The 27,027-nt window shown below is 48.5% G+C and overlaps 1 protein-coding gene and 1 long non-coding RNA gene across 4 annotated transcripts in view; one reads left to right on the top strand and one right to left on the bottom strand.

The window, feature by feature from the left end:
- The window catches only part of SYT7 (synaptotagmin 7), a 1,118,786-nt gene that overhangs the window by 829,845 nt on the left and 261,914 nt on the right, over window positions 1-27,027 (top strand). For all 3 annotated transcript variants that reach the window (XM_069623883.1, XM_069623885.1, XM_069623884.1), the window contains 2 exons: window positions 8,979-9,353; window positions 25,528-25,644. In XM_069623883.1, coding sequence (XP_069479984.1) covers window positions 8,979-9,353; window positions 25,528-25,644 — 492 coding nt within the window. The remainder of the gene's footprint in view (window positions 1-8,978; window positions 9,354-25,527; window positions 25,645-27,027) is intronic.
- Window positions 1-27,027, bottom strand: part of LOC138503833 (uncharacterized) — a 125,598-nt gene that overhangs the window by 32,053 nt on the left and 66,518 nt on the right. The gene's annotated exons all lie outside the window — the stretch shown is intronic.

The raw sequence follows: 27,027 nt of genomic DNA, 5'->3' as shown, positions 1-27,027 counted from the left end.
CAGCCGGTGCCCCCCCCTAGCACCTGTAGTTGCACCTGTTGCTGTTGTACGTGGGTTTCCAGAGGCTTGTCCCGCTATTTCATCCCCCAACTGGCCCCCATCTTCTCCTTCTGTTGGGGCTCTCCTTGCCCCCTTGCTGTACGCCTCCTTCTAGATCGGTGGTGCCATAGGGCCCCCCCGATTGGGGCAACCGCCGTAAACCAGGGTGTCCCAGATGGTGCTGGCCACGGTTGCTATTGTGACCCGGCTTGCTATCCCCCACAGTTTCAGCCTGCTTGCCATCCGGTCCCCCCTCCGGAATTCCCCCCCCCAGGCTCCCCCAGCCATACTGATGCCCCTGCAAGTTGCCCATTCCCCGTGAGTTATTCTGGCTGTTGTTCATTGTCCCTGGGTTGTTCCCTTGTCCCCACTGCTCCCCTAATGTGGGGTATCCTTGCCCTTGTAAGGCATCAGCCGGTGCCCACTCTGACCCAGTGCATTTGCTCCATGCTGTCTAGTGCCCGTTGTCCCCCCAGCTTGCTGGGGGCTTGATTAGCAGATGCACTGGGGGTCACAACCACTACTACCTCTGCTGGTGAGTGAGCCATAGCGCCTCCTGTCCTTGGTGCCTTTTTGCTTTTCTCTGCTGGGTGGAATTCCGCCGTGGGGGCCACATTGGATCTTCTTGGCATCTCCTCCACTCTTCCCTCCTCCCTTGCGGGCTCTCCACCACCCACCCCAGGTGCCAGATTTCCCGCAAGGGAAGCCATGATGGCGTCCAGGTCCTGGCCCTGCATCATTGTGTTCAGGGAGGCTAATTTGCCTGGCCATTCCTTGCTTGTGCAGCGCCTTGCGTTAGCAACTCCCTTTTCTATCCCACTGATATACACAGTATAAGTAACATAACGTCAATTTATGTAGCAAAGCCCCGTCAATCCCCTGCTCTAGCCCGTTCCCAGAGCACCCAGGTTAAGCAACCTCCCCCGCCTGTGTGTCTCGTATTATCAACAAATGCAACCTCTTCCTGCTTAGTGCCCACGTTACCTTTCCATGTTATGTATGACGCGACCTCCCCTCCAGCCCAGGCGTATATAATCCCTTGCCCTTACAAGCGATCTCTCCTCGCCTGATGCAAGCTCTGTTATTTTAGCCTGTCAATTAAGGCGCAACCTCTCCCCCAGCCCAGGTGTTTATTATCCGTTGCCCTTAACAAGCGACCTCTCCCTGCCTGATGCAAGCGCTGTTATTTTAGCCTGTCAATTAAGGCGCAACCTCTCCCCCAGCCCAGGTGTTTATTATCCGTTGCCCTTTACAAGAGACCTCTCCCTGCCTGATGTAAGCGCTGTTCTTTTAGCCTGTTGTGCCCTGCTTCACTTTCCTGAGCGTGCTGAACCTTCCAATGGATGCGACCTCTCCCCGTCCTGTAGTTTTCGACCTCTCCCGTATGCGACCCCTCCCTGCTCTGTGCTACTCGGTCTCAGCCTTTAACATTTACGACCTCCCCCGCCGCTTTTAGTATTTCCACTTCCGTATTAAAAAACTGGAACACATTAGCCCACAAAGCCCCACAATACAGTCATGCCGTCCCCCCGCCGCCCTGCAACGACCCGTTTCTCAGTCCGTAACCCGCCCGCACCACCACCTCGACCCCTCTCCCAAGCCCCCACCTTACTTGTGGCTCCCAGCCAGAGCTGGCGCGCCCAACAATCAAAGAAGTCTCCTTCTTCCAACGCGAACGCAAAGACAGACAGACAGCCACTGCAGGAGCTCCAAGAGACAGATCCTCAGACGAGCAAAAAAGCACTTCTGATGCAGGCAGGTCAATAGCACGGGCCCGGACGGCAGGAACACAGTGGCTCGAAATCCTCCCAGGCTAAGCCCCCCCTTTTATGGGACATTTCGCAGTACTGCGCTCGCCCGCTGGGCCCGAACCCTGGAGACTTGCCTGGCCCCCTGCAGTGGGATTGGTTACACCTGGCACCTCCTGCTTCCAATCGGCCCAGCCCCTCCCATGCCCCCAGGCAGTCCCCTGACCATCCCAACCCAGCATCCCGGCAAGGGTGGGTTCTTTGCCTTTTGTGCCCTCCCTCTTTCCAGGGGCTGAGGGGGCTATAGCCCCGGATCTTTTGGTTGTAGCCCCGGATAGAAGCTCAGGGGCTACAAACAAAAGGGTAGCTAGTCCCGAGTCCCGACAGCCCCAACATTAACATAGCCCCAGATCTTTTCCAGACCTAGCAACGCCCCTGCTGCTGGACAAAGCGATAAGCACACTTTACTCACCGAAGTGTCATTTTTGGTCGCACTTCTTTCAGACAATCTGTCCTTCTCCACCGTCTCATTCCTATTATGAGGAAGTACCTCACAGGAGAGAGAGGACTGCAAATGAGAAGTCGGAAGATGCAGAGCAGAACAAGCAGAGCAGGCGCCTCACTTTAGCGTAGCTATTATTTATGCGCTTTGCACCAGATAAAGAGCTCCAGTTCCAATACTGTCACAGTTTATAATACGGCACACGCCAGCTAGGGAACTCCTTCCCCTACAATGGATGTGGCACACAATAAAACGCTTAAAAAAATATATACTATGGGTTCATTGGAGTAGCCCTCCAACCCGTCTCGCACCCAACCTCCACAAACACCCCGTGTCACAATGGACTAGGACCAGGCCGATGTGTATCAATAAGATATTTATTCATTTATTATTTAATGAAAAGGAAAAACAAACAATTTCACTGCCACCAATGTTGTGGCCACACAAAATGCACTAATCTCTACAAAACATTTAATGGCAACACAAAAAAAGAACAATTTGATAAAGAGGTAACGCCAACGGTTTAGCATTCCCTCCTGAAAAACTCACCCCCAAACATCAGCTAACTTGATTTCTTTGAATGGAAGGCAGTGGCAAGGAGTAGGAATAGAGAGAGGAAATCGGATTTGGGGTAAAAACCCACCACTGCAAGATGGGAAGCCAGCAAAGAAAGTGAAACCCCATTTTTGGAGCAAAATGGCAGAATGGGATTTTGATTATTACTCACAACTGCTATATGACATAATGAAAGGAAATTCATATTGCTTACACTTGAGGAGGAAGCTTAGATAATACTAATCAGCACACAAGGACCAAGTAAGAATGAAATGGGAAAATCAGTTTTGGGAGAAATCAAATGCAAAAGGGGAAATATAGTGGCAAATGGACAGTTATTTTACACTGGATTTACAATGACAGGCAGCTCAGGGAAGGGGGTTTGCTTATAATAGGAACATCGGTTTTCAATGGTAAGGACAGAGGCACATAACAGATAGACTTGTAGGCAAAAGGAATTGCTCTCAATGGGACTCCGATTTGGGGTTTAAATAGGACAGATGCAAATAGGAATTCGTGGGGCAATGCACACAAATTCGATTTTCAGTTACAAGGAGATTAATTCTTTTGAGGCAATACTTTAATGACTATAATACTTAAAGAAAGACACCAGGGCCAATGTGGTTATTTTTTAATTCCAACCGTCTTGGATCATGCATTTCAATGGGGGAATTAATTGATTTACTCAGAAATATGCTAAGGATTTATACAGCCACTGAGAGATTTACCAAAGGGTATTTGCTAACACACACAGGCTAAACACAGATTCTTCTATGGTAAGGTGATTTGGGGTTTTCAATGTGGTTTTCAATAGGATTTTCACTGGGAGAAAATTGGGTGCAATGCTACAAAAAGGAAGGGCTTATGCAATTTAGAAAACCGCAAAATCAACTTGATGAAGACCCTTGTGGACACTTGGCAATGCTGACCTCAGCGCCCTAAAAGGAGGAAGGATTTTTTTATATATAATTGTCGCATGCGTTGCGCAACAACAGAGACAATGGTTCCTCTACTCTGTTTTGCGAAAAAATGAAAAAATGTGTGGTTGCACTTATTACTTCATGCGCCAAATTATAATATTGAAAAGAAACTCCACTCAATTGGAATACAATGATTCAGGTTTAATAATTGATTAACGTGAGTGCCCTTTGTGATAACACGTGTTTCGACAGACTTGCCGTCTTTCTCAAATCAGGGCTAATGGTATTGTATACAAATGTGGAACGCTGCTTTTCAGCAAAAGAATGGAAAATGAAAGTCTCGGGTTAGATCCCAACCTCTGCAATGCAAGAAAGAGCTCCGTACGATTCTATCCGCGTCCTCGCAGGTTCATAATTTCACTTTCCATCATTCCACCAATCGTCATATTTGTCTCATGTTTAGATCAGCCAGAAAACCATTCTAACAGGCCATTTCATTCTCCAAAGTCCTAAAAAATGCACTTTATCTCTTTAAAACCACCTGGAAATTACATAAAAACATAGCATAAAACGAAATTATTTCTCATTCTAATTGCTGCGAAAAATGGCTAAAATGAAATCAGTCTTTTAATGTCAACTGGGAGGATCGGTCCCCCTCTGAGGGATGGGCACCGCATCCCCCAGAGCCGGTGACCAGAGATTTTTATGACCCCATTTGAAGTTGTCTGTTTGTTCTTGGTAGTGGGTGCAGGAAGGAGCTCACACCTCCTAGTCATGTTTTAGCCACACTTGCTTTTTTTGAAATCCCTGAGCCCCTGAACAAAAGAAAAAGCTAAGCGATTTTTCGTTTGCAATGTTTCAAGGGCTGCTGTTCAAGTGATATGGAAAGCAAAAGCTGTTTGGTGTTGAAATTCTTGACCCTCATGTGAATTAAAAGTAAAACAAGGCTGTTTTTTTAATGCAGTGTATAATTTCTTGTCATTCAGGTGAAATAAAAGCAATGCAGGGCCGTTTTTGGATGTAGTGCATAACTTCTTGTCATTCAGGTGAAATAACAGCAACGCTGGGTCATTTTTTGCGGGTTACAGTGTTCAACTGCTTGCCACTCATGTGACAGGGAAAGCAAAGCGTGGATTTCTGTTTAGAGCCTTTAAATGCATCCCCCAAACTGTGGCAAGGATATCACACTAGTCTGGAGGAATAGGGACTATGAGTACAACTAGGTAGTAAAGTAAGTAACATGAACATTTTCGGCTTAGTAGAATCTCACTCAGTGACAAAGAAACCATGCAGACATATAAAATATTTTAAAGGAGATTTATTCACGATTGGCTTTGGTATGAATCAGTATAAACGCAAATAAAACGCAATTAATCCACTACACTGCAATTACAAACAAAGCAGTGGAATTCCTCATTGCCTGGGGAAAAAGAGAGGTCAGACTCTTCTTTGAACCCACCCATTGTATTCCCTAGGTCAGCTTTCTTGAGTAAAAATATTGTTTCCAGGCGCCCCACCAGCTATAAGTGCTTACATTATCTATTAAATGCATGCAGTGACCGTAATTCATTTTGAAGGGCATTGCGCCCCCCTCCAGACATCTTATGTGCCCCCCTCGCGATGCCAGCCCCACGGTTTGAAGACCACTGCTCTAGGTAGTTGCAGAAAGGGCTTTGCAGAGCATGGCGCTAAAGGTTCCAGTATGCGTCTTGAACGCCCAACATTCCCCACTGCCTATTTTGAAGCCATTATTACCCTTTTCTGAGGAAGCCTGGTTGTCTGAGAACTTAGGTTCCCTGGCTCCCTGTCTCGTGTAGGGGGGACCAATAATAAAGAGAGGGACCCCTTTAAATTAATGGCCTGTAATTTGCATAAGGTTTTTCCCCTGGGTCCCCTTTCCACCACTTTGCCTCTTTCAGCATGGCGTGAATGGGCTGGGTCGTCGAGCTGTCACCTGCCCTGCTCCCTTTTACCCTTTTAACCTGTAGAACAAGTTGATTAATGAGGAGCTCAAATGTGGAATGCTTTAACCTAATTGATGGATGAATCCATTGGAAGATCTATCCGGAGGGGTTTGGGACATATCGAATGGCAGAACACGTGTGAACTAAAGAAAGGGGGTTTCCCTGGGAAGGAAAGGCCGCTTGTTGTTCTTTTCCGGGGCATTTAAGAAACTACATAGAGGTAGCAGCCAGTTTCCCACACGCCATGTGCCTCTCGGCTGACACTTTTCACAAGAAAACAAGCAATGAAACGCAAAATGCCAGAGAAATGCCAGTGCAAATGGAAAGGTTGACGTGGCATTGGGAGATCCAAAGTACAAACGCAGAAATTGAGAGATCCTGCACAAGTAGTCAGCCGACACCGGTGAATCCAGCTCCTCCTGACTATGAATATTGAAAAGAGAAAATGGAAACAGTGTGAAAATATACCAGGCAGCTCTTTTATAAATAATCAAAAAAAACAAATGTACGCGGCTTCTCCGTAGACTGTTCTCTGATTGGCTGTGTCTGTGGGTGCTTTCTGATTGGATATCTCCACGCGGGTTTGCCTGTGATTGGTCACTGATGGAACATGTGTGTGCTGTTCGCGGGTGAAATGCATCTGTGGAATATGTCTCGAGTATGTGAATAGCACCGGTGTGAAGGAGGGGCTACAGCGAGTGTGTAAGTGTGTTGTTGTACCCTGGAAACTTTTTGCATTTGTGCACGAGGGCTGTGTTTGTTCAAGGGGCAATACAGGGCGCTATTAGGACTAGGTCAGACATTGTTCTAGTGCAAACATGCATTTAAAGGATATGTTTTTAGCACAGGGGCAATGTTTGCCCTCACGTTAATCCAATGTACATTTGCACTTGCACATGTGCAAAGTCTCTGTAAGGAAGGCCCAGCTGTCCGTGTATTTCTCTGGCACACAAATACGGTGAGACTAAAGCCCTTGAAAAGGGTAGAGCGAATATTATTACATCTACAGGAGCCAGGATGAGGAAGGCAATCTCCACAACTTGAGAAAAACAAGCATTGCCAATGCCGACAGTTTTATTTTGTGTAGTCATGGTGTAGGTATTCAATAGGTGCTGCTATTATGGTACCACTGGCCATACGATGGCAACAGCTAGCAAACCGTGCAAGTATCAGGGCATATGATGGCAGCACCTGGCACATGCTCTGTGTAATGTTTATGCAAAGGCCAAACAGTTGGCGCTGCCAAAGCTTGTTTTTAAGAGTACTTCATTGCAAGAAAAAGATCCAGTGGCACACATATTGCTATAAAATCAAGTTGCCCAAGACACACTGGGTTAAGGCATTTTTGTTGGGCTAATTTATAGCTGCAGTTAAGTCATTACCTTTCAGAAGACTGCTAGGAAATGACCTGCCAGCCCATTAACAGTACATAGTTTGTTGTTACTGCGTGCAGAGATAGCTTAAGGCAGAGGCGTTGCTAGGGGGTGGGAGGGGGGGGGGGGCTGAGGGGGCTATAGCCCCAGATAGAAGCTCCGGTGCTACAACCAAAATGTTAGCTATCCCCGAGTCCCGCCATTAGTTAAGCCCCTGATCTTTCCAAACCTAGCAACAGCCCTGCTTAATGAAATCCCAGGAAGGTGTGCTTTGGGCAGGGATGGACGGGTAGAGGATGGGAAGGGGCCTATGGATTAGCAAGGCCATCAGCGGTCAAACAGCACCCATAAGATCTGTGTCCTCTATCACATCCATCACCCTCCTACCAGTACTTCTATGCCAATATGTTTGGGTCTAAGGTGGTGCTAAAGTGCCACCTAATATCCAAAACTAATTAACACTATTACAAAGAACATGATTATGAGACATGAACTTTGGACATTAACATGGTTATTTCTTCTATTCAAATTATTTTAGAAACTGTGAATGTTACACATGAAGAAATTACAAACATAGGAAAGAAAACCCCATGCAGATAACTTCTGCACCCTCGCCAGAGAGCTGCAGCTGCGCCTTCAGCGTTGCATTCTATGCAGATAACTTCTGCACCCTGGTCAGGGAGCTGCAGCTGCGCCTTCAGCGTTGCATTCTATGCAGATAACTTCTGCACCCTCGCCAGAGAGCTGCAGCTGCGCCTTCAGCGTTGCATTCTATGCAGATAACTTCTGCACCCTGGCCAGGGAGCTGCAGCTGCGCCTTCAGCGTTGCATTCTATGCAGATAACTTCTGCACCCTGGCCAGGGAGCTGCAGCTGCGCCTTCAGCGTTGCATTCTATGCAGATAACTTCTGCACCCTGGCCAGGGAGCTGCAGCTGCGCCTTCAGCGTTGCATTCTATGCAGATAACTTCTGCACCCTGGCCAGGGAGCTGCAGCGGCGCCTTCAGCGTTGCATTCTATGCAGATAACTTCTGCACCCTGGCCAGGGAGCTGCAGCTGCGCCTTCAGCGTTGCATTCTATGCAGATAACTTCTGCACCCTGGCCAGGGAGCTGCAGCGGCGCCTTCAGCGTTGCATTCTATGCAGATAACTTCTGCACCCTGGTCAGGGAGCTGCAGCTGCGCCTTCAGCGTTGCATTCTATGCAGATAACTTCTACACCCTGGTCAGGGAGCTGCAGCTACGCCTTCAGCGTTGCATTCTATGCAGATAACTTCTGCGCCCTGGCCACATTCTCTACATTGGTTTCACAGCCTATAGCCCAGGTTGGCAGATGCTGAACTTTCCGTGAATTGAGCAATATTCGTAAAATATAGGTTTAGCCTTGTATTTACTCCCGGGTTGCACACGGAACCCCATTCCCTCGCCCCACAGACAGACACACACGTTCCTTAAATTGGGGTCCAGACTATGATGAAGGTTGGCAGCACTGTGTGTGTAGCTACTATGACTCAGTAAGGGAACAGTTCCTGCCAGGGAAGCATCAGAGCCCCAGGTGCACCTTTGAGTATCTTTCCTAGACGCCATTTTGGTTTTCCCTTCTTTGCATTCCCCTCATGGCTCTCCAATCTTGGTGCTCCTTTCTTGGTGCTTCCACCTTGGTATTTCTCTCCTGGCGCTCCCCTCTTGAGGCTCCTGTCTTGGTGTGGCTCTCTTCAAACTCCCATTTTAGCAATCAACTCATAGCGCTCCCTTTGCAGGCATTCCAGTCTTGGCGCTCTGGCTGCAGCTCTCTGCATTTTTCTGTCTAACTTGTCTTTTTTCTTTACTTCCCTTCCATCTCTCTCCTTTCTCTCTCTTGCCACCACCCGACCCCAAGTTTTGAGGAGCCCACCCTGCCAGCTGCCACCACCCTACAGCACATTCCCACGTCAGCGTCTGACCCGAAGTGCCAGCGGCCTCGCACCTTGCTACGCCAGCAGAGTCTGCAGCAGCCCCTCAGCTACCAGCAAAAGCCCTTCCAGGTGCAACCAACCACCAGCCAAAGTCTAGGCCAGCTCCAGCTCCAGCCTCAGTCCACGTCGGCCTCTGGCAACCCGCGAGGCCAGCGCGGTGGAGCAACCAGGCAAGGGAGTACGGCTGGATCCAAGTATCGTGGCGCCAGCAGCGGAGGTCGCAGCCGCTCCACTCCCGGCAGCTGGGACTATGTGGTGGGTCAGGTCCGGAACCGCGGCATGGACATGAAGTCTTTCTTGTAAGTGTGGCTCCCCTTTCCCTGCTTCTGCCTCGTCTGCTTCCTCGTGGTCTTGGTGGTCTGTCCTGTGTCTGCGTGCTTTATCTGCATTGCTGTCTCTGTTTACGCTGCTCCAAACCATGTATGATATGTCTTCACCCTGCATGTCTCCACACATGGTGTCTTTGTATGTTACTTCAAGAGGATGTCTCGTGCATCTACTGCAGGTGGTACACTTTGAAGACCTTGGAGGGGTCCCCACCAGAGGAGAGTCCTGTTTCAGATGCTTAGCGTTTGCTCTGGAAGACATGCTTCCAGACCTCAGTGTGTGTTCGTTAGGAGGCGAGACATTCTCAGATCTTGAGGTGTCTGCTCTATGAGACACACTTTCAGGTCTCCCTGAGCCTGCTCGAAAGGAGGGACCCCTTTGTTACACCTTCTGCTCGCTCCCAGAGAGACATCTTCGGATCTCAGGCATGTCTGCTTCATGAGATGTTTGTATTTATAGGGGGGGAAACAGGTGCTTCAATCAGAAAGACTTGCAATAGTGTAAACAAAATTCGGGCCAATCCTGGATCAGGTGTCTTACAATGGAGGGATTGGTCATGTGTAACTGATGAGCGGATGTTGGGTAAACATGACACATAGATCAGAGAAGGGACAAGACGCACGGCGGATGGCAATCCAAGGCGACCAGAAATGGACAGAGAGGACAGTGGCTGGTGTGTCTGCTCCAGGATGAGATGCGTCATCACTTCTCCTTGTTTGCTCCAAGAGAGACATCTTCCTGTCTCGTGCGTTTCTCTTCCAGAAGAGACACCTCCAAGCACACCTTCTCTTGAAGAGCGGCCTTTCATATCTCAGAGTGCACTTGTCAGATGTGTGGTGTCTATGGGAGATGGGTCTCTCATTTCTTCCCTAGCGGGGTGATCGCCATGGGATTTAAAGGGACCCTCTCTGATCTCACATGGACTCACCCTGCTGCCCACTGTTACATGATTGGCCAGCGGCAGATCAGGCACGATAAGGATTTTTGTGCTGTGACCGTGCACTCCGGTGATCACCACTGTGTCCCAGAGAAAGTGATCCTTGGAATGATAGCAACTTATTGCACATATAGAAGTATTAGAAGAGTGTCTTTTTCAGGAAGGAACCTTGTGATCTAGGATGTGATTGGACCGCAAAGGGCAATGACGTTAGTCTCAGAGTCACTCTTTTTCTCTGTCCTCTCTTTTTCTCTCACCCTCCCTAAGTCTCTCTCATTTTCTTGCTCACTCATTCACATTCATCTTTCCTTCTCCTCTCTCTCTTTGTCTATTCATGTCTCTCTTTCCCACCCTTTCTCGGTCTCTCTCCTCCTCTCTCACTTTCTCTTTCCAAAGTACCCTCTCAAGGTGGTATCATGAGAATTGCCCATTCATGAAGTGAAAAGACAGACTATGGTTCTGAAGCTGGATGTTCTATAGGGGTGTCACAGAGATAAAGCGCAGCAGTAGCGCACCAGTCGGGGGCGCCTAGAGAGTGAATCGCTACTTTATAGTACAGAGAAAGTATGGACGTCTGCACTGAAGATAAAGGAAGAAAGGAGGTGTGCACTAGAGAGAAATACTTGTTGACAGCAACTGTGGACAGAGCGGGCTCTGAAAGGCTGCAGATAGTAGACGACCTCCTCCCCCGTTTAACACAATTGCAGGTTGTACATATGTATGTCTCGTTCAGTGAAGATATCTTCGGGTGTTAAGTGTCCAGGAAAGATGCCAGCAGCAGGTGTAAAATGTTTCTCCCATAGGGTGGGTATCTCCAGTGCCAGACATGCCTCCTTCAAAGTGGACATGGAAATGCCAGACATGCAGCTGTGTCCCCCATACCTTTCTTGAGCAGAATATCAGGTGATGGTGTGTGCTTTTCTAACACTTCGGGTGTTAAGGTTTGTTTCCTGCATGGAAGACACTGCACTGAGGACACTGTGTGTGATGCCTGTGTCTCCTCCAACAAAGCGGTCCTAGGTGCCACACGTGTGATCTGGAGTGAGGACATCTAAGATGCTAGCTGTGCTTCATTGCAGACACTCTCAGGTGCCAGACGTGTCTTCTCCATTGAAGACACTACGGGTACCTATCGTGCCTCCTCAGTGGAAGAGGCAACAGTGCCAGAGGGCTGTCCTGTAGAGAGGACCCGGAGGTGATATGTGCATCTCGCCCAGCGAAGAAGCTGTCAGCTGCCCGATGTCTCCTCTTCAGTGTGTTGGCAGCCCCTTTCAGACATGGCCCCTGCAATAAAGATGCCGCTGGTGCATGTTTGTCTCCTCCATTGACCACCCCTCTAGTGCTAGATGTGTCTCCTTCTGGGAAGAAGCCTCCAGTGCTAGGTGCACTTTCTCTAAGGAGGATGGCCTCAATGCCAGATGTGTCTACTTCAATAATGACACCAAGTGACGGTTCCATGTGTTAATATCCCCGCAAAAATATCGCGATGCAAAAATATCGCATATATTTGCAGCAATATTAAGGCATGGAACCTGCGGGGGACCCCCCCCCCGTAACCCCTGCATTATTTTTAAAGGAGCAGGGGACACCCCCTCAAGCCCTGCTCCCAAAAACCCCAAAAATTATCCCCCCACAAAAAATATCGCCTATGGCTGTTCCAGACGACCATATATACGGCGATATTTTTGGTGGGGATAATATGTAGTGATACTCAAGTGACATGCGCATCTGCACCAGGGAAGACATTTTCAAGGAAGACACAGCACGGGCCCACTCAGTTCCAGATATGCCACCTCGAATGAAAGCTATTGATTTACCAGATGTCTCTTAGAGTGAAAGGGTGCGCAGGTCCAGGTGTAGCTCCCCTAATGAAGGCACTCTCTTGTGGCGGGCATGTGAAGGCACCTCCAGGTGCTAGCTATGACTCTATTAGTGAAGACAGTTGCAGTACCGGTGCATGGATTCGATTCGTCTGCCCCACAGTCTGATGTGCTAGATTACAGGGGCCTGCAACCTTTGGCTCTCCAGATATTTTGGACTACAACTCCCATCGGTCCTAGACAGCATAGCCAATGGTGAGGGATATGGGAGTTGTAGTCCAAAACATCTGGAGAGCCGCAGATTGCAGACCCCTGGGCTGGAACAAAAGAATGCAAAAAGGGTGCTATTCCCTCTTACCATCACTTTTGAATGTATGTTAGGGCGCAAGCCATTAGATGGGGGGCTCCTCTTCAGAATTGCTGTGCAAGTCTAGTAAATAGTAGAGTAATAAGGATCCAGCGTTCATACACACCAACCTGTCCTACAATAAACAAATGTCCCTTAGAATAAAGAAAGTCTGTCCAGTTCCTTGATGGAATGCAGGGTGGGATTTTGCAGCGAATGAAACAGTTAAAAAAAATAGGCCTGAGAAATAACATCTATTGCAGTATCTGTGGGTTGTGGGAAAGTGAAGGAGCGGCCTTGATGCATCTATTCTCCTCCGGTGATGAAATGCATCTCTGCATGGCTCAAGCGGCATGTACCATGGCGGGCAGGCAGGCAGTCCCTCTCTCATGGAGCCCCATGCAGTGTTGGCATTCTGCTGGCACAGCGGCGGAGGACGGCAGGCCGAGATCACACCCCGCGGCACCAGTGCTTCCTCACAGGAAAAGCCAAAGAAAATGCCCGAAACTAAGAGCCAGGATGCCAAAGACGACCATAGACTGCGCTGACTATAAAATACAACCTGCGATTGGGTAGCCTGAGATGTATTTGCACGTGCTGATGGTGTTTTCATTGTCCTTGAACATCTGCTAGAATAGAGGCACCCCCTCAGACTGGGGGCGTCAAGTTCCCGAATTTCCAGATCCCAGAGGCCTCAGTCGATGCAATGTTGGTAGCTTTGTTCATCTGGGGTTATGATTGCATTATGTTATAATAATTTTCACTGAGTAAGACCCAAGCCTTTTAGCTCCTCAGAACTGCACAAAAACGTAAAACCCATTCATTTGGCAGGGGCACCTTTCCTTTAGATGTCATGCCCCCCCCCTCCAACATTTTCAGCAAAGTTACTCCGTTGAGCAACTAGAACAATTTCTTAGATTATTTTCCTAACCTTTTATTTCTGCAAAGGGTAAATTCGCCTATTGCTCATTCTTCTGATGTAGCAGAGCAGAGTAAAAGGAAGGACAAAAACAGTGGGAGTTTTGTGGGGGGATTCTAATTAATATGTCTGTCAGGCACAGATTGCAGCTGATTTCTTCATTTGAAAACACCATAAGATATACTTGAGTGTAATCCAATGAATGTCCAAGAAGCACTCCCCCTGGATCTAGAAGGATCTAGAAGGTTTCCTCAATGTGTTTGTCTTTTTTGCAAAATGGCACTTGCCGAATTCTATTTGCAGATGTGTCCACCTTTTCTACTGCAATAAATGGGGGAGCCCCCTGAACATCTTGCACCATGAACCCCCCTTCCATACCCAAACTTACCACATATAGATTTGCAGTAAAATAAAAGGTGGTAAAAAAATTAAGCAAAAACAAATTCAGCAAATTGCCATACGGCAAAAGTGAGGAATAACCCCTCATGGACAATATAAGACCCTTCAGGTCACCGAATGGCCCACGAAAGGGAGCCGGCCAATGTATTCCAAGCTTCATTATCTGGGTTCTATGGGACAGGAAGGAAGTGAACCAGCTGTGTCCCAATCACGGGCCAGTTCCCATGCACAGCGCTAGTTCCAGCAAAAGTCAAAGATCAATTAAAAGTCAAGAGACCTAACAGCACCAAAATACAAGGATTGCCCCCATCCAGTATGCAAAACAAAACGCCCGAGCAACTGCAGGGCAGTGTGCTTCACATTGCACCCAGGGTCAGACTGGGCCATAACATTGTCTCAGGCACCATTGAAAAAGTGGGCCACAGTTGCAAATGACATTGAATTCCTTTTGTGACACTGTTTGACTAGTACCCAAGGGGGAGTATTTTGATAAAATGTGATGCACATTGCGCATTTTAAAGAATATTTATTCAGCAACACTGGTCAAAACTATTAGCCGCATAATGAAGTAACTCATCAAATGGGCCCACATTGGCCAAAAAAAGTAGCCCACTTTGAGCAGAAACAAAGGCCCACACCAGCATATTGCGTTTTTGGTTCGTCCATGGGCTTATTGCCCTATAGGCCAGTCCGACCCTGATTGCACCTCGCAGACAAACCTGACTCATGCGACCTGCTACATTTTTTGCCCATGCAGAATTCAATTACATTTAAAAATGTTCCATTGTCTTTTCTAACCATGTAAGACCAGTGATGGGGAGGTTTGGCCACACTATCAGCATCCAAGGAACTTTTCTCCAAAAATGGTGTGACCTATCCTCTGTGAACTTCCTTAAAAGTGACCCATGAATATTCGTGGGCCACCCACCATTAAAAAATGGTCACTGGTTACTCCAGAATCCCACCATGATCTAGCTGTGGAATAGAAACGGTGCTATTTCTGATGGTAAAATCAAAATAGTATGCTGTGCTAGCAATAGTAAAAAAAAGTTTACCCTCGTGAGCAGTTTGCTGGAAATGGGCGAGAAATACATTTCAGTGCCTTTAGTGTGCAATTCCTTGCAATTATCATCTGTGAACTACCAAAGGTCTCTTGTGTCCGTTTGTAACGTGCCTTAGTTTGCTTTTTGTGTTGAAAAATGTTTCTAGACTTGACAGTGAAAATCCTTGAGATAGGCATCGCTGTATCATGTTCATCTTGTGTTTGGGACATCCCTTCCCAACCCCAGATGCTTGTCATTCCTTTTAGCTCCTGGGTCTTCCGGAAACCCCATATCCTTCTGCCAGCTTCACAGTCACCATTTCCGGGTCAGCATCTCTGCGCAGGCGGCATTGTGGTGTGTTTGTTGTACCCCTTGCTATCCTGTGCCATAGGACTTCAGACCTGGTGAACCTGGCACGTAGTAGGTCGTGGCTCTTCATGGGTAATGCCTCTCTGAAGGCGTGCTTGAGGCCGGAGCCGGTCACTGCTGTTTGGCGAGGGCTTATATCAGTATTGACTGTCAGCTTGCAAGCTACCTCCCTGCTCTCTGCACCTTTGCTCCAGTCTCGTTCCCACCAGCTGTGAAAGGAGTACAGGATCCATTCACCCGACAGGCTTGTGGCAGCAGCGGGTATCTCTCACTCATGGCTCTTGCTCAGTGGCATAAGTGTACCAAGAAAAGTAGTGGAACTGTGACCCGGGCGGGGAGCAATGCGCAACACATTTTGCAAGGGTTGCCGCCATGCGGCTTGACATCTAGTTGAGTTGAAACAAATTTCAATTTAGCTGTAACTGCTATTGGGTGGTGAGGTGGAGAAATGTGCTTTAACTTCACCAAGAACAGTTGCGGAATGGTAAAAATGGTTGCAAAAAGTAGTGGAACTGTTAACACTAAAATATAAAAGTACTGGAACTCCACTCCTGACCGTTCCCACTCACCTCGACCACTTCTCTTGCTCAGTTGAGTGCACCTAGAAGGTCCTTTGCTCCATCCACACAGGAAGTGCCAGCTTTCTCTTATGTGTGGAATAATATTGCGAGCGCAGCCAAACATGGGGTAGGGTGCGGGGTGGCGCTCACCTACCAGTTTTCTGGGCACAGATGGTGCTTCGAGTGCGCTAGTACCTTCTTGGGAAAAGCCACTCCCTGGACTCTTTGTATTCACCATCCTCTTCGCTGGGGGTAACGCCATAAGCTGAATGCTTCACTGCTCTGCTGGGGATCTGTGGCTTGTCTGCCATTACCATGAACTGAATGGCAAGAACTCGGGCCTGCACAGCCCGTGGCATAACGAGGTCTTTCGAGGTCAGAAAGGAGGCGGCATCGCTGGTAGATTCATTGGTGCTTGTGTCCATCTCCATGATCTCTTGTCACATGGCATTGGAGAAGTGTCAGTGGGGGCATCTCATCCAGACTGGGGCTGGGAAGTTAATTTCTTCACCAGTCCCTTGTGGGTCCAGCAGGAAATGAACCGGCAGCTGCCCTGGTCAGACACGGACAATGTAGTTCATTTCTAACTGCCCTGCCCAGAGCAAACGTATGCCTCCTGGAGAACCGCTGCATGTACTAATCAGAGGCACACCTGACTTGTAGGAACTTGTAGTGTGTCAAAGTAAAAGGACCACCTGCCTCAGAGGGACGTATGGTGCGTGCTTGATAAAGTCCCAGCTGTCCTAAATATAGCTATACCTAGTAGGACCTCATAACCGGCAGGCACTTGTGTTGTGTGCAAGTCTGCAGCTTGATCTACACATTGCCATACACTGTCTAGGTAAGAGGCGCGACTGACTTATATTGTGAACTGGATTCCTTACAGGCAACAAATGTGCCCAGGTCAGAGCACCGCCTGCCACCAGGGAATGATATAATGCCCAGCTCACTGGATCACCCCCTACATGGGATTTTGCCCAGTTCAGAGATCTGCCTGTTTACTATGGATTACATTGTGTCATGATCAAAAGACCACCTGACCTTCTAGGTCAAGGGACCACCTTCCTCTAAGGGAGTTACTTTGTGTTAGGGTCTGTTTGTAGGGCCTCTACCACTCGGGCTGACCATATCCAGGTTTTTTTTTTTTGCAGACCCCCCAATATTTAAGCCCTATGTCTCTGGTCTCTTTGTGGAGACCCAAGCTCTTTTGTTGACGCGTGTCCCGGTTTAGTTTTGACGACCCCCTATTCCATGGTAGGAGCTGCCCCTGTAGCAAGAGGACCCATCACCTGTTCAGGTGTCTGTACTATTCATTGGTAGATGTGACAGTAGTGGCAGAGTGATCCCTTAAGCTTTCAGATTTCTATACTCTTCCATATGCAGAACACCTCTAGTCGCAGGGCTTCATTTTAGTTCAAGTCTCTGTACTTTTCCATTCCCCCCATATTGGCCCTCTAACACATTAATGGTTCAGTCTTCTATCCCATTCCATAGCTCGGCACTCACTATGGGCACAGTCAATGGATTTGCTTCTGAATTATTGCTTAGTCCTAGGTAGGGCCCTATGCAGTAAAATTGCTTGGTGGACAAATTCACTGCCATCGCCCACTAGGCACTCCAGTGTGGGATGTGTTTGTTTTCTGAGTTGTGTTAAAATATATGTCCAGCCCTCGCAGAGGGACCGGTGGGGAGTCAGCAGTGTCTTGCAGGGAATCAGGGGAGAGAGGGGGGGAGAAAGGCATCTCTCGAGGCTAGCAAACGTAGTTATGAAGGGGAAGCTACTGCCTGCAGAGCCCCATTTGTGCAGGGCCCTGGGCGACTGCACAGACTGCCCATGTCCGGCACCAGTCACCATAGACCTGGGGTAGAACTGGTGTAGCACACAAACAGAGCTGGGCTCTCCTGGCACATGAAGAAGCCACCCCCTGACCACTTACACACCTTGGAACTCCTCACAGCCTCCTTTCTTACTCATTTTACCTAAAGGCTGCAATCCTCATAACAAATTACTTGAGAGCCTGGTAAATTAGTAAGAAACAAATTGGACACAGGTTTAATTCAACAATGTTTTAGGGTAATTAATAAATTGCAATAATTCACAACCATTCTTCAAGATAACACCAGATGAATTGCTCAGTGACAATCCGGCATTTGTAACCCAAAGGATGGCAGCCAGACCCAGGCTAGTCATTTCATTCAGGCAATTTTTTATAGCGCAAGCTTTTTTCTATTGCTCTGTTGCCTTCCTTAGGGGCTTTGAGTAGAGCACCAACATGCTGCCCCCAGAAGCGAGCTGTGAGAGGAGTACTGTACCCGACTGAACTTCTGCTTATTGCCCTCACAATCCTATACCACCCCTGCCGTGTGGCATGCCCAGGGTGCACTGAGGCTTAGCCTCCAGTCATTTCCTCTTCAGCTTCCCCATGTAGGCATGTTCCCCTGCTGCCAACTCACTGAATTACCACCAATCCCCCGATTACTGAGATCACAGTCGCATAAACCTGCGACTACCCCCAGTTTATAAGGCCTGTCCATCTTTGGAGACACATTCTGCTTCGATCGCCAGCTGTGGTGGGTGAAATTAGTTTGCACAACTCCAATAATGCTGTTTGCCTCCTTATGCAAGCCACTTAGATTTGTGCTGTAACGCAGGGGACTGAGAGGAGTGGCTGTTTTTTAAATCTCCTGCCGTCAATCAGGGGCTTGCTCATTTTCTTCCTAACGGTGCGATAAGCACGTCTCCACTTTGACTTGACCTGGCTAGATAGCACTCTCCTCAACCAGCTGCCGCCAACCCGCACCTTGCTTAGCCATGACCAGCCAAGACGCCCAACAGTGCGGAAGCTCTGCCATTTTAAACTCTGGCTCCCCCTAATGACCTGTCTGAAGCACCCTGAGATGCCATCACCATGTGGGCATCCATTGCCCACTACAGTGAGTGGCCACTGTCAGTTCCAGCATGTATGGTGGTGAGACCTGAGGCTAGATGGTTGTAACAAATCTACTTCCGGGGCACCAGTGGTCCAGGGATGAATATTGGTTACTAAACCATCAATCAGCCACACACCTCTAGTACACCAGAAGGGATCCGAACAGATTGCAAATACAAGCCAATTATAAACATCCATGTCCAATTTTGGTGATGTGGATGGAACAGCAGGCTTATCTCTGAAAGGTTGTGGATCATTGGTTAGTTGCAACACAGGGAAATTACAATTATTGATAAAATGGACTGTCCAGTCAAGGTTGTATAAAAGTATCTGATGTATTATTATCACAACAGACCGTTCTAGCAACACTACAAAATACAACCCAATTTGTAAAGGAATGCAGAGGACAGACAGTTTCAAAGAACAAAAAGGAATGCACACTGTATACTGACAGGAGGGTAGTCATTATGGTAAATAATCGCAACAGTTCAAGGTTACTCGGCTTCACCACAAAGGGAGCAATGGGTCTTAACATTTCTCTAGGAGCCTTCTGGGAAGGACCAGGGGGGGCAGAACCACAATGTACCTTGAGCTGTAGGTGTTTTCAGTGCTCGGCAGGGTAGAGTTGGTTTCAAGGCTATTTGCAGCTTCCGTGACAGAGTTCAAGACAGGAGGCAGCTGCAGATATCAGGCAGCAAGACAGTTTGGTAAGCGAAGCTGGACGAGCGGCTGCAGGCTTGCCTACACAGTGGTTCGGGGTCAGGAATCTTTGTCTCAATGCTAGTCGGCGTTTCTGAAGTACTGGTGAAGACGCCTTGGATGTCTTTAAGTGACTGCAGTGTAACAACAGTCAGCGTTGCAGTCAGTTGCAGTTCAAGGAACATGACTGGCTCGAAAATGTCCTTTAAGGCGGATGTCAGGAGATGCTTGTCGAGTCACTGCTCCTAGCTTCTTCACTGGGCTTTTGTCATCCTTTAAGGTGGAGGGCCCAAAGCTGAGGAGTGTGTTGCAGGCAGCGGCCTTGTCCTGGGTTTCAGGTACAGAGTTCTTCTGGCACTTCCCATCTAGGAAGCTTGCTGCAGAGCATAGCAGGGCACGCTGTGTGCTGGGTACCAGGTCCTGAGCTGCTGGAAGGTCCTCTGGATTTAGTATCTCCCTCTGTTCCCTGGGAGATGTTTGGGGGAGCGATTGCGCTTCCCTCTTTGGAGGTTCTGGCCTTCATTCAGAATATACCTTCAGCTAGGGTCCAATTATGAGTTCTTCCTTCTGCTTCTGATGAAGCCTTCAGATGATCTGTCAAAAGAGGGACTCTGCCCTCTTTTAAAGCCAAATGGACCACAGGAATTGGTGTAGGCTAAAATTACCTTAATGAACCAATCCTGGGTCCCCACCAACAATCTCATGTATGCATGAGGTCATAAGCAGAGTGCTTTGTAGCAGAATAGGTAAAGGGGTGAAAACATGTAATATTAAGTGCCACATATCATCCTGTCTATTGTGGATCAAAGGGTTTCTCTGTTTAATTGAGCTCTCTGTGGTTTTTGATGAAAGTGGCAGGTCTCCTTTGAAGCTGTGGTGAGACATACTCTCTGGCTCTTGCAAACCACATTCTTGTACCTTATGAAAGGGGTCCTCCTGTGGGGTGGACTAGTGTAAACATGCAGTCCCAGTTATGACAGCTCGCTGTCAATCGATACTGAGGACGGGAGCTGGCTTCAGGTTGGCACAGTTGCATATGAAAGCTTGTTGGGATTTCCTGTCTCCTTTGTTAACCTCTGCAGCCAGGCCCCATGTGTGCCTGTTTGAATTACCTTCTGATTGGTATGTGAATCGCTGCCACCAGCTCCAGGGCCCAACAAAAGAGGAGGGCAGTTTGAGGAATTTGACCTTCCGCACAGGGAGTGGGTGCTTGCCTGTGCTTTTTTTATTTTTTGATAATGAGAATGAATGATGGGAGTTCAACCTCCGAAAATGTGTGAGGCCGCATGAAACGCATAGTCACGATTACTCCGGGAAGACACAGTCTACAGGCACTGTCTTCCCCTGTCATGTTCAGCTGGAATGTGACAGCCACAGGTACATCAAAGCATCTCAAGAAGGGGGAAGGCACAGCCATGGGCAGCCAAATTAAAATATCAAAGGCTCTATGGATTTGCCTTCCTATTGCAGTAGTTCGGCTGGTGGCAGTGGATACTAATGGTGAACAATTAAGGCAAGCCTAGAGAAGAGGCTTGGTTGCAGAACAGACAACAGGAAGGCGGGGCTAACAACCCTTTGGTATACAATATGTCAACTTGAAGCTAGTTCCCACCCTTCGGTATGAAAAGCAGTGAATGGCATGTCTTGGTCCATTAGTTACCGCAGGTGTCCCTGGGGATGAAGGATACAATTTGGGGGAGCCAGGAAGTCTGCTCCGATCACAAACTTCAAGGGAGACATGCGCTTTGATCAAGAGTCACAGAGGGCTCAGCGAACCAGAGACACTTTGATCTACAACAGACAGGAAGATGGGTGGGACTTAGGTAGATGTTGACACCCCTTACCTTTCCTGTTACAGAGCACTCTGATCCTGACCTCATGCATAACAGAAGATTGTTTGTGGGGACACATGGTCGGTTCATTAAGGCAGGCTTAGCCAGCACCAATCACTGGGGCACATTTGGCTTTAAAAGAAGGCTGAACTCTGCAGATCATCCGTCAACTTCAAAAGGAGTAAGAAGAAGAAATCATTTGGTCCCAGGCTGAAGGTACAGTCTACCTTACATCTTCTGCCAGTGAAGGAAGGCCATGAGTTCCAAGAGGGAAACAATATCCCTCCCCTAAACATCTCACAGGGAACAGAAGGAGATACTGGACTCAGAGGACCCTTCCAACAGCTCCAGAACTGGTACACAGCCAGCACACAGCGTCCCCTGCTAGGTTCTGCAAGCAAGCTTCCCAGATGGGAAGTGTCCCAGAGTGTATCTGAACTGAGGATATGGCCATTGCCTGCAAACACTTGCCTATGCTTTAGGCCGTCCACCTTGAAATGACGACACAAGCCCTGCGAAGAAGCTAGGAGGAGTGCCACACAAGCATCAACCAGTGTCCATCTTTTAAGGACATTTTTGAGACAGTGGAGGCATCGAACCGCAACCAGATGCACCGTTGACTGTTGCCACAAGAGCCGTCCAAGATGCCTCGACCAGCGCTCCAGATCCGCCAACCAGCAGAGAGACGATACCTTCCCCGGAGCCGCCATGAAGGCCAGCCTGCAGCCGTTCAGCTTCACTTGCCGAACTGCCTGCCACCTGGTATCCGCAGTTGTCTCCCACCTCGAACTCCGTCTCAGGAGCTGCAAAGTGGCCTGGATCCGCCTGACGCTGTCGAGTACCAAGAACTTCTTAAGCACCAGGTACATTGTGGTTCTGCCCCCCCTGGTCCTTCTCCGAAGGCCCCTGGAGACAGTTACGACCCTTTGCCCCTTAGTGCTGAAACCAAATAACCTTGAACAGTAAGACTGATTACTTTACCAACTACCCTCCTTTCAGTATACGGAGTGCGTCCCTTTCCTTTGTAAAACGGTCTGTCCTCTGTGGTTCTTTACAGAGTGGGTTGTATTTTGTAGTGTGCTAGAACTGTCTTTCGTAATAACAATAAAATCAATATTTTTAATTCAACCTTGACTGGACATTCCCTTTTATCATTGGGTAATAATTGTATTTTTGCTGTGTTGCAACTAACCAACGATCCACGACCTTGCAGAGATGAGCCTGCCAGTCCGTCCACGTTACCAAAATTAGACAAGGAGGTTTATAATTTATTTCTGTGCCAATCTGTTCAGATCTCTTCTGGTGCACTAGAGGTGTGGAGCCGATTGATAGTTTAGAAACTGATATTCATCCCTGGACCACTAGTGCCCCGGAAGTTGATTCATCTCAGGCAGATCCATGGAGCCTTTTTAGTTAATCAGGCTGGCCATGGCAGGAGGAAGGTGTGGTCCTCCTCCTTCTGGAGATGCATGGTGTACTCCTGATGTCACATCTCAAGTAAATATGACAGGGTGGACTGCGCCTATAGGCTGTCTCCACCCAGAGTACATGGGTCTATGCGTTTGTCGTGCTGTGAGCATAGGAAAATGGGTGTGGATTAGCCCCACACATTTTCCAGAGGTTGATCTACTATTATTGAATTACATTTAAAAATTTCTAAAAAGTCCAGGTGAGTGTTCGCCCATTGTGTGGATGGTTGAATTCCTCACAATGGTTCCACATAGTAGTACCATTGTACACAATTAGGAGATATGTTGGGTCTTGCTTCAGTAAGGATCATCAAGGAAGAGTTCTTCCATGGTTCTGTAGCAGGGTACCGGCGAGAGCAGGATAGACTGGCAATTGCAGGGAATCCTTGCTGAAGGAAAGCTTCCTGACATATTGTGCTCCCTGGAGATCTTTTGGTCATGCACGACCTGGTACCCTGCATCGGAGCGTGATGGACAGCAGAAGCCTGCTGCCAGCCCAGGTTTTCTTCAGGTTTAATCACGAGTTGGATAGTGCCCATGGCATCACGCCTTGTTTGATACCAGGGAAAAGCGCATTGACCCGACCTGCCACATGAACGGAGGCCTAGTCTGCAAGCCAAAATGCTCACTCGCGCGCACCTACGGCTCGTAGCCCTGGATGCAGCCGGAGAGGCGCCGGAACCGGGCCCTGCTGCTGCACTGCGCCTATTGTCTGCGCGGAGAGAAAGGAGCCCCGGGCAGCAGTGAGAGGCGCGCGGCGCACAAAAGGGCCGAGGACAGCCGCCGCCGAGCGAGGATAGCGGGAGCCGGTCGGCTTCAAGACCCGCGGGTTTCAAACACGGCACAGGGCTTTCATCCCGCTCCTTTATGCGGGCCTCTTCTTTCTGCGTGCGTCGCGCGAAGACGTGCTGCGGCTGGATACACGTGCCAATCCGCCTGCCCACAGACCCGGGGCACTAGTCGCATTCCTGCCAGCTCTGACGCCGCCGACCTCTTCTTGAGGGTCCGTCCTCCAAACCATTTCTGTGGGGAGCTATCGCCGGCAGGGAGATTCCCCGTCGAGCCTCTGTTGCGTCATGTGGGTTTTCTTTAGAATCGAGCCTATAATAGCAGTGCATACATGCTCTGTCGCAAGACATTGATCGCTGCCGATAAAAAATAAATTAAAAAAAAACACATCAGAAGGGCTGTCTATTGAACTCTGCGGCTTTCCCACTCAGCGCCTGCCAGTAGCCAGGGCTGACGTCCACGCGACTTACAAAGAGGAGCAGAGAGACGATTGGTGGACAGGGCTGCCATTTATGTTGAGAGTGACGCGTCACAATGCTTAAGCCCCCCCCTCCCGCCCCACATCCAGAGTTTGACATGAATGAGCAAAGATGGGTTTGGCTGTGGGTCAATCAAGGGGCCCGTCCTCACGCTAGGGCCCTTGAATGCACAGTAGTAGGACTGGGTAAGCGTCAGTCAAAACCAGCCACATGTAAAGAGATCTCTAAATCTTAGTGCTAGAATGGGGTGCTTTATTTTATTATTGTGTAAGTATTTGTTTTAATTTATTTAAAGTGCATTAGTTAATTCCTGGACTTTTTACGCTATTCCAACACAAGAAAAAACAAGAACAATTTCATTACATCATACACCATGCTTTAAATATGAGAGTAAGCATAAGTATCAAAATACCATAATTAAAGGTATTCAAAATCGTCATATATTGTAAGTATTGTGTAGGTCATACACCAATTGCATCCCTTTGTTGTAGCCAATCACACTATGTCAGTGTTTTTCAGGATCCCAATATCAAACACGCGATCCCCGGTTTGTGCAGTGGTTGTGCTTTCCATGCGCCATACCCTCATCCACTTACTGTGTTGCCATGCATGCCTGTACTGTGCGCTGTACTGTGCCAAAGCTCATGAGAATGATGACGTCAGAGGTGAACCCAGAGATGTTAGAGGTTAACTTGGTGGGATCAGAAGGTGACCTGTGGATTTTGGCCAGATGAGCGGTTCCTTGTGTTCAAATCGTGGCAAAAATGGGCGTTTACACAAAAAAAACGCGGCAAAAAGGCTGTGGTTTTGCCGCCGCAATCCATGTAAAGGATGCAGGGGACACCCACGCAACCCCCAGACCCACTATGCCATTTAAGGGAAGCGGGAGACACCTCCGCAACCCTCGCTCTCCTTAAATGATATAACGGGGTACACCTTTACCTGGTCAAACCACAGCATTTTTGCTACGATTTTTTTGCACGGGTGACATTTCTGCCACAATTTTATTACTGCATACCAGCTGAGCTCAGCACTCACTGAACTGAAGTCAGATATTAGCACTGTGAGAGCAGAGGGGGGGCCTACTCAATACGGAAGGTAACCTATTGAGGTCATAGGTTGGTCTACAGAGGCCAGCATGCTAAGGATGGCCGAGTGCAATACGATATTGTGAAGTGAAGGGAAAAGGTGAGGCCAGAGGTCCCAGGTCAGAGCAGGAGTTAGACAGCAGGGGTAGAGATCAGCCAGGTGAGGTCTAAGCTAAAGCCACTGAGGTCAGACACTGATCTGCAAAAGGTTGATGCAGTAATATCAGAGGTTGCCCACATCAGTCTGAGCAATAGAAGTCAGTGCAGTCCAATTGAGATGCCAGGCCCTGCGGGTGAGTTCAGAGGTCAGCTGTCTGTGCAGTGCTTTCTTCTTTTGGGCCTGGGGCTTGCCTTGCTCTGTCTCTTACATCTGTCTTGTCTTCTCCTGTCTCCTTCTTCCCGCCTGCTGCCGCTGCTGCTGCCGCTGCTTGGGTGCCTTCTCTGCTTCTCGGCCTTCATCCTGACAGGGAAGGCCGCATGGTGGTGCTGTCGCTGGTCCTGGGGATCTCTGAACAAGACGATTTTGCCAATATTCCAGATCTTCAAACAGCCGGGAACCAGCAGAACTCTCAGGGGGATAAGAGGTATGAGGGCAAGTAGTGGGCACTGCCATGGCAGTATCTTCATCAGCAGGGCAGTGGTGGTGCCAGAATGAAAGGCTGCTTGTGTACTGTACCTTCAGCTGACCGCAGAGCAACGCAGGGGGTTTCCCCAAGGTAACCCTCTCCTTTGCCAGTTCCCTGAATTGACCAGTGCCTGGATCCATGCTTAGCACATGGGAAGACTCTGCAGAGAGTACTGTAAATGTACACACTTCTCAGACAGCCATGGCAGTTCTGTGTTGCCCTGGGTGCATGTGCAGCTATATTTTTGGTTGAACATCAAATTAATTCATGTCCCGGCTGTCTCCATTAATTTGCAAAACAACCATTTTATTATCAGTATTTATTTACTGTGGAGACTTAGATCTTAATTTCACATATTCATATAACAGTACGCCTTGCACGGACAAGGCCAAGCGCTGCAAGGTCACTAGGTGGCGAGAGGTGCAGTATATATATATGACATATCATGACATGTATCAGGCCCTTGTTACTCCTATTTCTAAAGCTTTTTCCATGGCCATCATTCTTTTCCATTGAAAGCAGTACCGAATATTCTTGCTCATGGTGTAGTCCCTACCCTAGAACAGGAAGCCATCCTTCAGCTCTAGTGGCAATGTAAGCCGATGGAGGAACAGTAGTTGCATATCAACCCATGCCTGCATCTACTATGAGGGCTTTGTGCTGCCCTCAGATTCTGTCCCAACCTGGAAATTATGTGTTCCCAGAGAGCCCGTCGAGCGGTGTCTATCATTTGCCTCCTGAGGTCACGTCCTGCTATAGCTGCCATGCTTTGCCCCAAAGAGCTTGTCTACCCATACAAGCCAGATAGTGCCTTGAGTGCACAAGCACCTCCAAAAGTTGAATGTTGTCCTGAGTGCCTGTCCAGTTCCAAAAGCTGCGTGTTGCGCGGAGTGCACCTCCTTGGCATGATAGTCTTGTGTTGTCCAGAGAGCATGTCAACCAATGGTGTCATGTGTTGTCTGAAAGACGTGTTGTCCATCCATGGAGGATGCATGTGGCTCTATGTGTTCAAATATACGCCTTATGATTCATGACTACTCACTGTAGAAAAGTGGGAGACTTGGTGATGCTGTGATGGACAGGGATGGGATATGTATGGACCACTCATGATTGAGTCGGTAAAACTATAAAGTCCAAACAAATCAGCGACTGGGTTTAACCGTGGGAGTTTGGGTGACCGAAATGAGTTCCAGGGCAGATTGATCAAGCTGGTGCCACCAGTTGAGAATTTGTCAATTCACTTCGGCACGTGAACCACTAGACACCTGAGGGCCGCGTTGTCCGGTCACATGCACCTGGGATCCAAGGCTCTGAAGCTCGGTCTAACTTCCTAGAAGTTCC

Source organism: Ambystoma mexicanum, chromosome 11 (genome assembly GCF_040938575.1).
Source record: "Ambystoma mexicanum isolate Mex_15411 chromosome 11, UKY_AmexF1_1, whole genome shotgun sequence".
Taxonomy (NCBI): Eukaryota; Metazoa; Chordata; class Amphibia; order Caudata; family Ambystomatidae; genus Ambystoma; species Ambystoma mexicanum.
Note: the sequence above shows the minus strand (reverse complement) of the source record. Positions and strands in the feature narration are given on the sequence as shown.